Source organism: Papilio polytes, unplaced genomic scaffold (genome assembly GCF_000836215.1).
Source record: "Papilio polytes unplaced genomic scaffold, Ppol_1.0 DF824269.1, whole genome shotgun sequence".
Lineage (NCBI taxonomy): Eukaryota > Metazoa > Arthropoda > Insecta > Lepidoptera > Papilionidae > Papilio > Papilio polytes.
The window spans coordinates 5,458,131-5,473,133 of record NW_013524935.1 but is presented as its reverse complement, the minus strand read 5'-3'; the positions used below and the strand labels follow the sequence as shown (position 1 = coordinate 5,473,133).

Sequence of the window (15,003 nt, the reverse complement as noted above, 5' to 3'; positions counted from 1 at the left end):
CGTGCCACTGTTCTTATCCCGGAGGATATGTTTCTGCACGATGCGGCCATATTTGCCGAATATCGTCTCCAGTTGCTCATCGGTGACGGCGCGCGGAAGGTTGCTGACGTACAGGTTGGTGTCCTTTATGTCCTCGCCGGAGGGACGCGCGTATGACACCTGTGTTGCCACACACCACCAACTCATACCAACACAACCAATGTTTGCCAAACACAATCTACTATCGTATTTATTTTTTTGTTACAAATGTTAGTAGACTTTTGTTAATTTACTAATATTTCCTTTAATCACTCCGAATAAGCGTAGGCTTGTGTTAGGATATGGTTCACAATAGTCAAATGGGATTCGAACCTTCGACCGCAAGATCGGAACTCAGTACCCCAAATTATTGGCGCTGAAATTACGTAACTTATTGCTGTTTCGCTCGTTCACTTTGGTAAAAAGTTACAACATTGAAGTAAAACGGTGAAATTTAACTTTTTTATTTCTTATTTGTTATAAATAAACTCAAAAACTAGAGGGCGGATTTGGAAAATTCTTTCAGAATTAGATAGCTAGATTATCCGAGAGTGTTATAGACTATATTTCACCTTTAATCTTTTATTCCTGAGGCGGTATCCATTGAATGTGTCGATAGCGCGCGCGGCGTCCTCCTCCCGCGTGAAGTTCACGAAACCGAACCCGTAGCTGTAACCAGTCTGGAAACATGTTACATTTTAATTAACACAATGTACCGATTTCCTATGAAAATAGGTAAAAAAGGTATTTATGGCCGATTTCCCAGCTACATTTAAACATTAATAAGTGTTTTTGGGTCGATAACTACATAAAAACGTTTCCTAAATACGTAACTTGGTTTATTAGTTGAAACTTAAGTCAACCTGACATTAGAGTGTTAAAGCTTAATACTAGCTTTTAGCCGCGACTCCGTCCGCGTTGAAAGGAAAAAAAAATAGTAAGTAACTTATGTGTTCTTTAAACTATCATTTACATCTATGTTAGGCAGACATGTTTAGGCTACAAACACTAACAAACATCCATCCATCCATTCAAACTTTTGCATTCATTATATAAGTTATATACTTGTACTTTTAAGTCTGAAACAACTGCAGTTATGTACAAAATTATTTAACAACGTTGGTGGTTTAAATTATCAATGCACTACAGAGATGTCCCGAAATAACATTTGTACCCTTATCTTGCTACTGTTATGCCGGATTTTACATATACAATGTTATCTATTCTACAATAGATCATTAACTCGCTGCAGTACTCCAATTGATTGATGTCGGCATACAGTAAAGTTTCACACAAGGGTAGAATGCACAGTAGAACAGTATTATTTATTGCCAATCGTTTACGCAACTCACTACGCTAATTGTTTTTTTGTAAGAGGCGAAGTTTGTAGAAAACAATACTATTTTTATGTAAATAGACCACTGCGTATTTCCGCAACTGTACCCTCACCTTGAAGTCCTTCATAACTCGACAGCTCTCTATAGGTCCGATCGTCATGAACATCGCGTATAGGTCCTTCTCCGTCATTGTCTGCGGCAGGTAGTTGACGATGAGATTGGTCCTGCAATCGGCAGCCGCGGCCACGCCGCCGCCCTCCGACATACTGCCCCAGCAGCGTGCCCCCGGCCCCAAACCCGGCCCCAGTCCGGGACCACGACCTCGGTATTGCTGTTGGATTTGCTGTAACACAACATTCATTGGTTACCAGAAGAATCCTTTTATATTACCTATAAGGCATGGGCATGATAGGACATCTGCCTTATAGACCTAGCCTACGTTATCAGCTGTGGACGCCCATAGTATAAAGCAACAAATAAGCAAAGTTCCTGAATTCTTCACTAAGGGACTACATAATACGATACACATTACTGTGTTAACCCTTTTATTATTTAAAATTGATCTCAAAAGCCTGGCCTCATAGGACTCATTACAAAGAGATAATTCAACGTATAAAAGTTCCCTGTTTAACTTTCCAACAAAAAGAATGACATGTATAATATATTTCGCTGCATTTTTTAACTTGCATCGGCTCGGAGCATGGCGAGTTAACATTTCAATTACTAGTCTGTATGACCCATATCGCTGCCGACCCATTTCATACTTAACTTTCCGCAACAGAACATCTAATAAAAAACATCGCTATCTATCCTAATTGAGATAGACAGGTAAAACATTTTAACCTATACTATCATTATAAAGAGGAAAGAATTGTATTTTTGTATTTCACGCGAGCGAAATCGCGAGTAACAGCTAGTATTTTATAACTTTAAAACAACTTACAAAAAGCTTAATTTTTATGCACTTTACTGCAAACAGCAGAACCGATAAGTTTAGAATTTAAAAAGAATACAACCTAGAATATCATAACTTAGTGAAGTTTTCCTTTCACGAAAAGTAGCGGGCGACAGCTAGTGGTCAAATATTGTATTGTTTTAACCCCACGAGCCTCTCAAACTTCACGGTCTCTCGAACTTCTAGAGGTACTCAATGCTGACCTCGTATGAAGCACTAGGCGAATATTCTAGCTACTAATTAGTGGCCAGTCGGTAGTTTTTTGTAGATTACTTGCTCAAATTTCCTGACAATCTACAATCGTACTTCGGTAGTCGCTTGTAACTTATTAGTGAGAAGAAAATGTGTCACGAAGTACAGACAAGTATAATCTGCACTTGACACGTCTGTGATCAGTAAACACTCGCTTGCTTACTGACACGACTGTACTAAACAAGGCTTGGATCTTTTTTAGACCGAAATGTATTCTTCATAATCGTCATCTTTCCCTTCCCCCCCCCTTCTATCCTACTCCCGTAAAGTCGGCGCGACAGGTTTTCGCCCAGATGACTATGTCATCTCAATCATCACTCCGTTCTTGATCATATTACCTTTCAATCAATGTATCCTCTTTCTAGGCCTACCTCTACCGGTGTACCTCCCCACTCCTAATTAACGTTCTTCTTGTTTGTGATTCTTCCCTCCTCACAACAAGCCCATCAATCCTATCCTTTTACTCCTTAGGTATCCTATATCTCTTAGTATAATCCATTAAGACATTACCGTGATTGCGGAAAACAACTTCATACAAATTATAGAACATTGTAAAACTGGAACACAAACGTTCTATCCCAAACGTGTGCCAAATTAATACAAAAGATTCACTTTTTAACGTAAGATATGAAAGCTAGCCAAGTTTAAAAAGATTTTAACAATGTAACAGCAATCTACTATAATAAAGAGTTAGACCTCTGAAGAAAAAAACTCACGCAAAAGACAAGACTATTGAAACATATAACAAAACCTGAAAACATAGGCCGTAAACTTATGACCTATTTACCTTGTATTCAACTAAATACATTATGGCAACATTATCCGGAAACGAAATTCAAACGCGAAAAATATCGCAACTTCGGTTTCAGGCATTCGGCCAAAAAAAGTGGGGCGAAATGACCTTGACCTCTAACATACGCTAATGCGCCCCATTTGTAACACTAATACATCATAGATGAATGAGAACAAGACAGGAATAACTTATAATAGTTTAAGTAAAGTTTAAAAAACAATAAAACTTCAAGCAAAAGTACTATGCAAATCCAACGTAGGGGTTTATTGCAGATGGATAACCGCCCAGGGCGTTGGACATAAAAGGACGCGTAGGTCTGCAAACACACATAACTATTTACATCCCCACTCCCACAAATAAAAAAATAGGGCTCCGTAGATACTTCCACAGTTCTTTATAGCGCTTGTATAATCTCTATAGCCCTTCCATACGAACCATACATATGAAGTCCTGTAGTCTATGGGGCGAGAAGGTTTATTTTCGATAAGATATGCCGTGGGCTTAGTATAAACAGTGCAAAGAATCACTTAAAGCCGCGACACGCCTACAAATATCTTCAACCATCGGTAGCTGGCAGAGTTCCAACGCAAATGGGACTCGCCACTTTACAAACTCACCACAGACTCCCGCCTTCATTAATAATGTATCACAAGTGCGTCGTTAGCTTTGCTTTTAATATAATCGCGTTTTCCCGCGCTTTTTTGCGCGCCATCTGTCATCAGTGTCAAGGGTGGCCATTTTTATTATGGTTTTAATTATTTTATATACCTTGCACATAATAAAACGAATAGATTTTAAAATCTTACGTCCCTTTGAGAACTTTGAGAACTAAGACAGGTTGAATAACAGATTTTAAGTTATTTCTTGTGGATGTCTATGTGCGGCTTTCACTTTGCTAATTCATCGAATTTAAACGGCTTGCTTGTATACCAATTTCAATTAAAATTCAACTACCATTTTGAATATCGTAATATTCCCTAAATTGTACTATACTTTAAAAATATATCATTACAATCTATACAAATTTTACATGAAGGGAACAATCATATTTATACAATATTGTTAGTTGTAAAATTATAACACTTACATGGATTGTAATCCCCCAAACAACAGGAATAAACTAAACTATTACTTGAAATGAAAAAATGTTTCAAAGCAACAGAACAAAGTTAATAAAATCATTGAAAAAAATTGCATCACATTCAAAGAAATAACAAAAAGTGAGCTCTCCTTCATTCACAACCAACTAGATTAATTATAAAAACTAGTTGGCTTGTATTCTTAAATTAAATTCATATATTTATTGCTTCAAGTAAAACACTGGCAACATTTTACTACACTGGCATGGCAACCCTTAGCATTTAAAAGCAAAAATAGACTATCTAACTTCTATACTGTACATAGCAAGATAAAAAATTACACATTGTAAAATCTATTCATATAATAAAATAGGTGTTGCCTGCAACTATGTACAGAATTAAAAAATAAACTTAATTTAGCCTTTCTGAAGATAGATACTAACATTTACCTACTCGTCTAAACTTTCGCATTTATAATATTAGTAAGATGACAAAATACATTCATATATTACTAATCTTACTAATATTATAAATTCTTACTAATTCTTACTAATATTATAAATGTGAAAGTTTAGATAGATGGATGGATGTTTGTTAGAGTTTGTAGCCTAAACGGCAGAACGGATTTTGATGAAATTTGGTATAGATTTAGAGGATAGTCTGGAAGAACTTTGTTTTTTTTAATTCCACACAGGCGAAGTGGGCGATAGCTAGTATGACATATTTGCATTGCTGATAATAACAATTTTATAATAGATATCTGTCTGCTGTGCTTGTTTAAGACAATCAGAAATGACTGGACCAATTTTAATGGCACTTTCAGTAGAAGGTATCTGAAGTATGCGCAATTATTAGAGGCTACTTCTTTAAAATACTGCAATGTTTGCATACTTTTGCCGTAAATGTAAATGACCAAGGTAAATGAGCAAGAGGTCACTTCTTGCCAAATTCAGGTGGCCGCTTGTTTGCTTGCCAATTTTAAAATGTGTTAAACTATTGTATACTTACATTTTCCAACGGGTTGTACCCCCTGTCCCAGCCTGTGACAGGAGTGCCAAAAAAGTGTCCTGGGTACCTCTCACACATTTATCAGATTTGTCTACACTGTTAAAACAATTATAACACCTACACTGCTACTTTATATTGAGCAATCGTTTTATAACTTCATTATGAGATTAAACAATCTATTTACAATTTCTTATACCTGGAAAAAAATAATTCATAAATTATTTCATATGAAGGAATTAAACTGTAATAACGAAAATAAAAATATTTCATTTCTTAGTAATTTAATGTTTAATATACATATTTTATAGGAGACTGTGTGGTTTCTTTCTTTAACAACAATAATGTTATAAAACTTAAAAGTATACAAAATAATAAAATGGGGGATTTTATTACAAGTATGGAACATGGCTACGCGAAATATACTAAAATGTATATTTATAGTAAATGTATATAAGTTCAATAGATTTTTTATTGATTTACTTCAAGGTACCAAATAGGAATCCTTAGGAAATCATATTGGATTTAAAGTAAGTCCCTTATTTATTAATTGCTTAACACAAATTGTTTGTAATATATTATTATTTTTTGTGTCATAAGTAATTCTGTTGCAAAATCAACTTAAACGTAAAAAATTAATAGAAAAGGCAGAAATATTTACGTGGAACTTTGACAGTCCCTTAACGAAAAATGCACTAAGCTGAAGGTTAGTTATTTGCTATTGCTATTAAAGACTGATTGATACTTACAATGTTATTGTATAAAATCGTAGAGACTTATTTTTAAATACTATTCTACAATAATTTTAAAGAATTAACAGAATAGAACAATTAATGACAACCGCTGTTCTTGATACAGTTTTGTACCAGAGAGTAGAGGTAGAGGAGATAAAATTCGTTGACAGATTATAAGAAATAATGTCAAAAACAAAGACAAGATGTCAAAAAACCTATAAAAACTGGCCGACTATATATACTCTTTGATCTACTCTATGGTCAAAAGCATTGCTTTGGTGTTGCCAAAGCTAGACCAATTGCCGTGTTTTACGGCTTTCGATCCAATAAATTACAAATTTAACGGTGAACTGCCGCAACCCCAAAACCATAACAGATTATATGGCTTTTAGTAACTTAATGTAATTAATTATTTTTCGTTAATATAATCATCTTAAAATAGTTTTTGATTGAATATTTTGAAGATAGTCATCGATAAACAATGGTTTATGCCAGTTTGTGCTGCGAATAATGATTTATTTACTCTTCGTATCTACTTTTTTATAAAACATAGAAAGAGAGAATTTCAAAATTAAATAGTGCTACGGCCACTGATTATCTTTTCCCTCCCTAAAAACAGATCTTTTTTACACAATGTACATGGCTGGGTAAAAATTTTCATTGGCAGGCAACACTATCGCTTTTTAATTTAAGACAGCCGCCATTTTGTGTTTTCGTCCGCCTTTTCGCGGTGTGATAATTAAATAGATGATTATAAGCTGTATGTGATGATTTATTATATGTATTAGTGTTTTTGTGTTTGAATATGTTTTTAATCTTATATTTACGCGTTTGAAACTTAATTCGTAAAACATTATAGGTAAGTCGGTGAAACGTTATTCCGGAGCGCTAGGTTACATTACATGGCGCACTGAAACATTTTCTAAGCATATCATCTATCTTTTGTATCGTGTCCTCATTTTCTTGATCAGTATTCGTTACAATAATCCGATTGCGTTTTTATAAAGAAAAGCTTTAGTATAAAGGTGCAATTATTGAACAACGGTTATTTTAAAATTTCCTATATCTGCGAGTTGCAGTACGCCTCCTTCATGTAACTATACTATTATGTATAACGGTTTTCTTTATTTACACTAGTTAATAACTCAAACCTGGAAAATAACAAACATAGGTATTTCTAATTCGTTTTCATTCGAGCCTTCGATCGGCATTTTTTGCTGATTGTATCTGTTGTCTCGGTTTTTATAAGTTGGTTTTCCCTTAATCACTTGGATCTACTTAGAAACTGTTTTAAATTACTTTAGATGTTTCCATTTGACCTAAGCACAATAACTTTTCATTTATATATGTAATTACTTAGACGATTTTATGTGTTGTTGAATATGTCAACATTTTTTTTTTGTTACATTTACAAAATTAAGCTAACATAGGAGAGAAAGCACATACATGTTAAGTGAACCTTCCTAAATTTATTTCACCAATGCATAATTGTATGTGAGTAAAACGAAAAATAATTTAAAATGCTAAATATTAAGTAATCAAAAACACAAAACGAAAAATGGAACGGATCCTTTAATTTTTTATAGGTAATTGGATCTCACAGCTGCAACAATGAGTGTCATCATTAGACTACAGAACCTTCCATGGTCAGCCAACGCTCTGGACATTAGGAACTTCTTTCGGGGCCTTTCTATTCCCGAGGGTGGTGTACACATCGTAGGAGGCGAACTCGGAGATGCTTTCATTGCGTTCAGGTAGCTATATGTAACCTTCTCAGATATATACAAAATACTAAATATATTATATAGCCAATAAAATAAAAAAAAAAACAAAAAAATAAGACATCTACAAAAAAAAATTAAATTTAAATAAAAGTTAATAAGTAGAATAAGATATTAAATAAATGAATTATGACATAATACTTTCTTTATAGAAAAACATCATTACAAAGTATACACACACTTAACACAAATAATTATGGCATATCACTGAAAATAATGTGAAAAATACTCACTTAAATGCCTTCAAAAAACCCTGCTGGATTTCATTATTTTATATTATTGTGAAGGAATTTTCAAATCAATACATTGGAAAAAAAGTTGTCTAAAATAACAACAAATGCATTATAAAAACAAAGTATATGGTATTGTATAAAATTATTTTCTATGGCTGTCCTAAGACTCCGGAGGTCTCATGAAAAGAAAAGATTATTAAATCTATGCATATAGCATATCTGTTATAGGATCTTATATAATTTCTGTACATAAATACAACCTAAAAAAACCTTATTTTATACAAAAACTGGCTTAAAACAGCTCTAGATATCTTCACAAGCATTATAAAACAGTTTCTTATGTACATATTGAGAAATAATAGGGTAGGGCAAACAGTTTAATAGTAATTTAGTATCCTATGGAGGTTTGAGGTACAGTCACCTACATTTGCGGTAGTCCAGTTACAGAAAAAAATGTTTTGTACATCGTATATTAAACTGCACCACTGCAAAATAAAAGAAAATGGGGTTGTGTTGACAGAAATAACTGGATTCCTCTGCAGTCCTGTTGAGTTGGGTAGCACTTTGTGATAAACAGTATATGACCCACGGCCTAGGACTTGACTTTATGTTTCGAGACATTCACTTTTAACTTGGAAGACCGCTAATGAACCTGACTGTACTTAAAATATGCTTTTTTTTTATCATGACAGTACTACAAAAAAACAAGGTTTTCATTCCAAAAAGCGTAAATGCTCTCTTAATCTTATTTTTTTTCTAAATGTTTTTTTCATGTTTATACCCATGGTTACTCATAAGCTTTAAAATATACCAAAAAAACGTTACTTTCGTTGGTTCCGAGAAAATGTTGGTATTTGACAACAAAATAGGACCTAATATCCTTAAAAGGCTGCTGTCCTTTAAGACAGATATAGTGATGGTCGTTATTATATAATTGTGTTGGTAAGTATAGTCTTTTAATAAATGTAGTTATGAAATCATTTCATTTTATCATATAGTATTGACGGTTGAACTAAAATGACTATTCTCCTTTCAATAAGAAACTTAGCACAAGCAAAATACTTGTCATTGTATCTAAACTGCAAGCATTATTTACTAATTGCTACATTTTTTCTAAACAAATAAATTTCTATGATATAGTCAAGTCAAAAATATCCTTTTAGATTTGAAAATTAGTATCAATAGTCTAAGAAATGTTATTAACCTCGACAAACTCACATAGGCCTGGAATTTCACAAGACTAGATAGGAAATCTGACGCTTTTTAAAGAGACAGGTAGGCAGAGACTACGGATACATCTACGCGTACTTGCTCTTCGGTTGCGGCTACTCGCTAAATCGCACTTTACGATAAATTAATGGATAAGGGAAATAAAAATGCCTAAACTGAATTTTATAAATTTTAGGTATTACAATTTCCCTTACTACTTGACGTCTTTTTACAAATAAAAATAATAATAGCAGCTCTGGTATGCATTATGTTCTACCGATTCTTACGGTGAAGGAAAACATCGTGATGCAACCTGCACATATCGGCGAAGAAATTCAAAGATATGTGTGAAGTCAACCAACCCGCACTGGGCCAGCGTGGTTGACTAGGGCCTAGACATCCCTTATAAGGGTAGGCTTCGAGCCCCTCGGTGGGGACGTATAGTGAGCTGGTGATATGATTCTATAAAGCAATAATGATATTCGTCGCTAACGCAATTTCCGAACTACCTACTAAAATATCTGTAAACTGCCTATCATCCTCTGATATTATGGTTTATAGGTAACGTCAGTACTGATATATAAAAGAGCAGTTTTGTTTGAATTTTCAATATCCACATAACAAATCATATAGCTTATTTAATACATTACGACACTGAACAAACGGAATAGGTTTCGTTATGCGAGGAACAGATGGAATTCTCTGAGTATATCCATTCCTCGTCGACGCAAATATTAGGACGGTGGTGAGAAGCAAACCAACGTCCAAGCTGGATCAACCCTGTGAAAGAGGATCTCAGGAACTCTTTCAATAAATGAAGCTGAAAATGTTGTATGCGCTTATCTTAGGAATAACTATTGGGACTTAAAAAAATCTAGTATTTGATAGCCTAAAAAGATTAAAACTTAAGCCAAATGATAACGAGTTACAAAACTGAACTTTAGTAACTACATTTTAATGATGTGTGGTGGGTATTTATAGAAAATTAAAATATCATTCTACCTTCCTTGGACTAAGAAGGCTATTGATAGCTAAGACTCTACTAATGTCTTTGTTAGACCAAGAATCTGTAGCTATATAATTTCTGCCGAGTAAAAAAGAGGTATGATGTTTTAATTTATTCCATAGGATCTCCTTAGTCTACTAATCGATAATATATAGTAAAGGTAGGGAAAAATTAAGTGATATGTTTGTGGCTTCAATGTGGATGTACATCAAACGCCTGTTGATGTTTCCATCTGGAAACTAACTATTGCTCTCGAAGTGAATATCTGTGCGCCCATACGATGTTGGTGGTTTGCACCCTTAAATTAGTGTCATCAAGAAGTCGCTATCCTAAAGATCTTCAGTTAAAAGCCAAAGCACGTGTTATTAGCGGATACATTTCAGTATATTAAGACGGGTTTCCACAGTGTGTGATTCTACGGATTGCCGACGGTTATGGTATGCCGCGCATCATGCCGGCCCAAGGGTCGGGCGTCTGGAGACAGGAATACACATCTGGGTGTCTACGGTTGACCCGTCGTCCGCAGCAACAGGCACCGTGGAAACCCGCCTTCTCCTTATCACTGAACAAATTAACTATACATATATTTTCACTCCGACAAAAATAAATTGTATTCTTCGCGTAAGTATTTATTCGTAGAATATTCGTGTTTCATCACTTACTGAAGTAAAATCTTTTAGGTCATTCAAACTGGCTTAGTAGGATTTATTGTAAGTTGTAACTCGTTATTGCTAACGGATATCCTTCACATTAAGGCAGGAGCCGTAGTCAGTGACCGTAAAACAGACTCACTTTCTGTTGCCTTCGATTGCGGTATTACAGGTATCAAAAAAATGTCTAGCCCTAAAACAACCTAAAAATCCGCGTCTTTTACAAATATTACACCTATATAAATTGCTGCCAATGTTTACTCAAATTAAAAACAAAACTATGGGAACCCTCCACTTGTGTATACTGGAATATGTGATTTTATCGTTTCAAGACGCTCAAACGAATATCGATTTGAATGTGGAACACCGCGAATGAAGGTGACTGTACCTTACGAACGACTAATCAATATATTCAATGACTTGTATTGTTTCGGAACCGATCTTACCTCGAGGTTCTTTCGTTGATCAGCCTACTTTTCAATCATAACTCCATTGCAATGTTGATTTACTAATACAAGTAAAACGTGTTTCAGCGGTTAGATTAAGAAAGTTTGAGGTATCAAAAAAATAAAACAGCCATTTCTATAACTTCTTGATATGCCACAAAATAAAATTTTCTCGTGTACAGTGAATTTTAACAATTAATTTAATCACTGATTCTGACTGTAAAGAAAAACTAGTTTTTAAGACTTTCTGATAGACGCATACTGATGACTCTTCATTGTTATAAGTTGCATATTATTGTAACCTAAATGATAAAAGCAAATACCTCAGCAACTGGATGAACCCAACATCTAGCTGGCAAAGCTTTAAGATATAGAAAAAACATCATCGCAGTCCTCAACGGTATTTCCAAACAGTTACGACAGGGTCTCTCACGAAATTATTTGAGACAGGAAACACGTCTGCGGTTCCTCTGGTGTCCGATATCCACGGGCGTCAGATCCAAATCCCATTTACCTCTTTCTCCTATAAAATAAAAAAAAAACACTTTAATATTCCACTTATTAATATATATCGGAAGTATTAGCGACGCCGCAACTTACTACAAATTTTAGAACGTAGCATAATATCTTCGTGGTGATATACAACAGAATCTAAATGCACATCACTAAAAGGTATTGAAAAATATAAAACTCCCTTCGTAAACAAGGCGATGTCAATTTTAATCGCTTAGCTAAGCTGACCTTCTCAATACAATGTCATTTCCAAAGCAAGTCGCGCGCAACCAGTAGCCAAGTAGACCACTCGCGTCGACGTTGCACCATGTAAATGGCACGCGAGGATGCAATTTTAGTTTTAAATATTTACGTTGCTTTGTGTACGAAGGACCTCAGCTAATTGCAGTGTCGAGAAGAACTTTGTCTTTTATTTAACTTTAAAAAAAAATCATAATTGTTTTTAGAGGTATCCGTCAACTTTTCTTACGTTGTCTTAAACGACAAAAAAGACTACATTAATTATAAAATACTATATTATTTTTTTAATAAGTCGATTGACAAAAAATACTTTTTGTTACTGGTACACCGCGAGCAAAGCTGACTGTACCTAGTTATGGTGGGACGGCGGAAACGGAAATAAACGACCAATGCCTAACTAGGCTTGAGTGAACCCTGGTTGTATTCATGTTTTGTTATGTTTGTTGAATTTTAGAAGGAAGTGCATAAATTATTCGCCTTCAAGAACAAAGAATAAGTCTGGTCTCCATTATAAAACGAGTGATTGTGACTCATGTTTCTGCTGTTTTATTTAGTTAAACGGGCCTTAGGTCTTGCCCGATATTTTGTTATATTTTGTGAAAATTTGTGACGAAACCGGTTAAAACAGTCTGATAAAATCAGATATAAAATGGACTATTGAACCTAAACATAAGACCTATTTTTCACAATTCTCTTAGGAAAATAGGATAGCTAAGTTGAAAGTATGTTTTTTTGAGTTTATGACTCCTCTCGTTCTATCAGATCCTGGCGTGTCTACGGCAGAACTTTCGTGAAGCAGTTTGCAGGTTTCTGATCAGTCTACCAATGTTAAAAAATTGACAGTGCACTTGGTTAATCATTAACTAAGGCATTGGGAAAGTTCTGGCAGCCGGAGCGTGAGCTGCGACAGTTTAATGTAGATATATGTACAGTCGCGGTAACCAGCAGTGTTTCATTTTAGGAAAAAATGCATTGTTCCTTGCCACAAGAAAAATGGGAGAGTAATTACTACTGTCACAACTACCAGTAAAATGTCGGAGAGAGCGTATGAGATGAGGCGTGCCAGAGTTAAGCTTTGTACCATCTACATCTTCTTTCTCATCTTACACGTAGATGTCACAAAATCAACCGTCGTGCTATGTACTGGCATGCAATTGCCAACTACTTGAAGTTCTATTTTCGGTCTTTTAGTATTTTATATAATAGGCAATATGCATATGACGCCAAATTGCACCAAACTTGTTTTAAGTATACTTTATTTCTATAAAAACATTCCTGCAAAGATTTTTTTTAATATAATGTGATTTAGTGGCAAAATTTTATCATTAAAAAGTGACTTTTTTCAAATTCCCTTGCTAAGTTCTAAAACGCACATTATTGGTCGAAGCAAATGGTTTATCTAATATGGCGTCCCTGTGTTGTCAATACATAGTTCATTTACGTTAGTTTATATAGAAATACACTCTTGAAGCATTATACTCTAAACACGATATCAAAACCAACTTTAAAATAAAAAAATAATGAATAGAATTATTAATTACCACTCATTTGTACCAGGAATAATAAAAATAAATCGATGTTTGACCTTGAGTAGCTTTGTTGGTTTTTACGACGAAGTGACACCTGAGCGTATGTTGGTATAGTGGAATAAGACGATTGACGTCAATTGTCTATTGACGACTCCGGTCGCGTTTTAGTCGCTCGAAAATGTGGTAATTTTATTTTATTATTTTTAGCTCAATAGTTGAATATTTTCGCGTCAATTTTTTTTCTGGTTATTTTATAACAAGTAGAATCGTTTAAAAAAAAGAAAAATAATACATGCATATTCCCTATTGTTAAAACTTTTTAACAAAACTCGGATCTCTACCGTTTGACTAAAAGCTTGGACTATTTTCTGATTCGTGGTAATATTAAACATTTAGTTAGTGCTAGGACATCTATAAGCGATTTGCCGTGAACTCGCATTGTTAAAACATTAAAATAGAAAACATAGTTTTTGTCATTTGATACAATACTCAGAATGTAATCATTTTCCCGAAATGTTTCAAGGCTGGGACGTCTCAACTTGAAGGGACGGGGTTCCCACACCTTAGTGACTGAATATCGACCCATTGGAGACATACCTACGACTTTTAGGGGCAGTGCTTAGTAGGACATGGTTGAGCGACCGTCCAGGGCGTTTAGCAGAAAGGGGCGCTACAGGTCTGCGACTTGCACATGATACTCTTAACACCATCTGCCGTCACAGTAAAAAAGGAGCGCCGCTAATATTGGTCGGGGCCCTGGTAGAGACCGGCCGTTTTTAGGGAGGCTAGACTGATTTTTTTTTATCCTGGTGTCGAATGCGATTAAAATATTGCCCTCTTTTGGAACATAGCTTTATTTTAATGTTGCGGCAATGTAAATGCACGGTAAGTTTTACAACAAACTTATGTTCTACTTAAGCACAAAAACTTTATGCAACGTTAGTGTATATTTTCTTCAGAACCTTTAGTAAGTAATGAGTAATTAAGTAAGCTATGAGTAATTTTAGTAGTTAGATCAGCTTGCAAATTAGAAGACAACGACAAGTATTTAAATCAACCGTCTCGCAAATACGAGTAATTTACTACTTTGAGGAACATTATAAAGTACAAGACAAGACAACTACCTAGTTCATCCCCTACTAATCGCACCAATACATTTAAAAGTATAAACCGATTATAGCTACGGTCATAAGGAGTACTGCTAATTAATTAATTACAAATAA

At 34.7% G+C, this 15,003-nt stretch overlaps 1 protein-coding gene and 1 long non-coding RNA gene across 2 annotated transcripts; one reads left to right on the top strand and one right to left on the bottom strand.

Moving 5' to 3' along the window:
• LOC106106047 (sex-lethal homolog) lies at window positions 1–6,306 on the bottom strand (the record flags this gene model as incomplete). The annotated part of the gene is made up of 5 exons (XM_013286577.1): window positions 6,189–6,306; window positions 5,443–5,638; window positions 1,468–1,698; window positions 591–698; window positions 1–159 (listed from the first exon to the last, which is right to left on the bottom strand). Coding segments are annotated over exons 2-5 (576 nt in total), but the record flags the coding sequence as incomplete, so codon positions are not given.
• Window positions 6,307–6,858: 552 nt separating this feature from the next.
• LOC106106946 lies at window positions 6,859–7,990 on the top strand. The gene is made up of 2 exons (XR_001225831.1): window positions 6,859–7,032; window positions 7,760–7,990. It is a non-coding gene; the product is annotated as an uncharacterized LOC106106946 (long non-coding RNA).
• The last annotated feature ends 7,013 nt before the right edge of the window (window positions 7,991–15,003 follow it).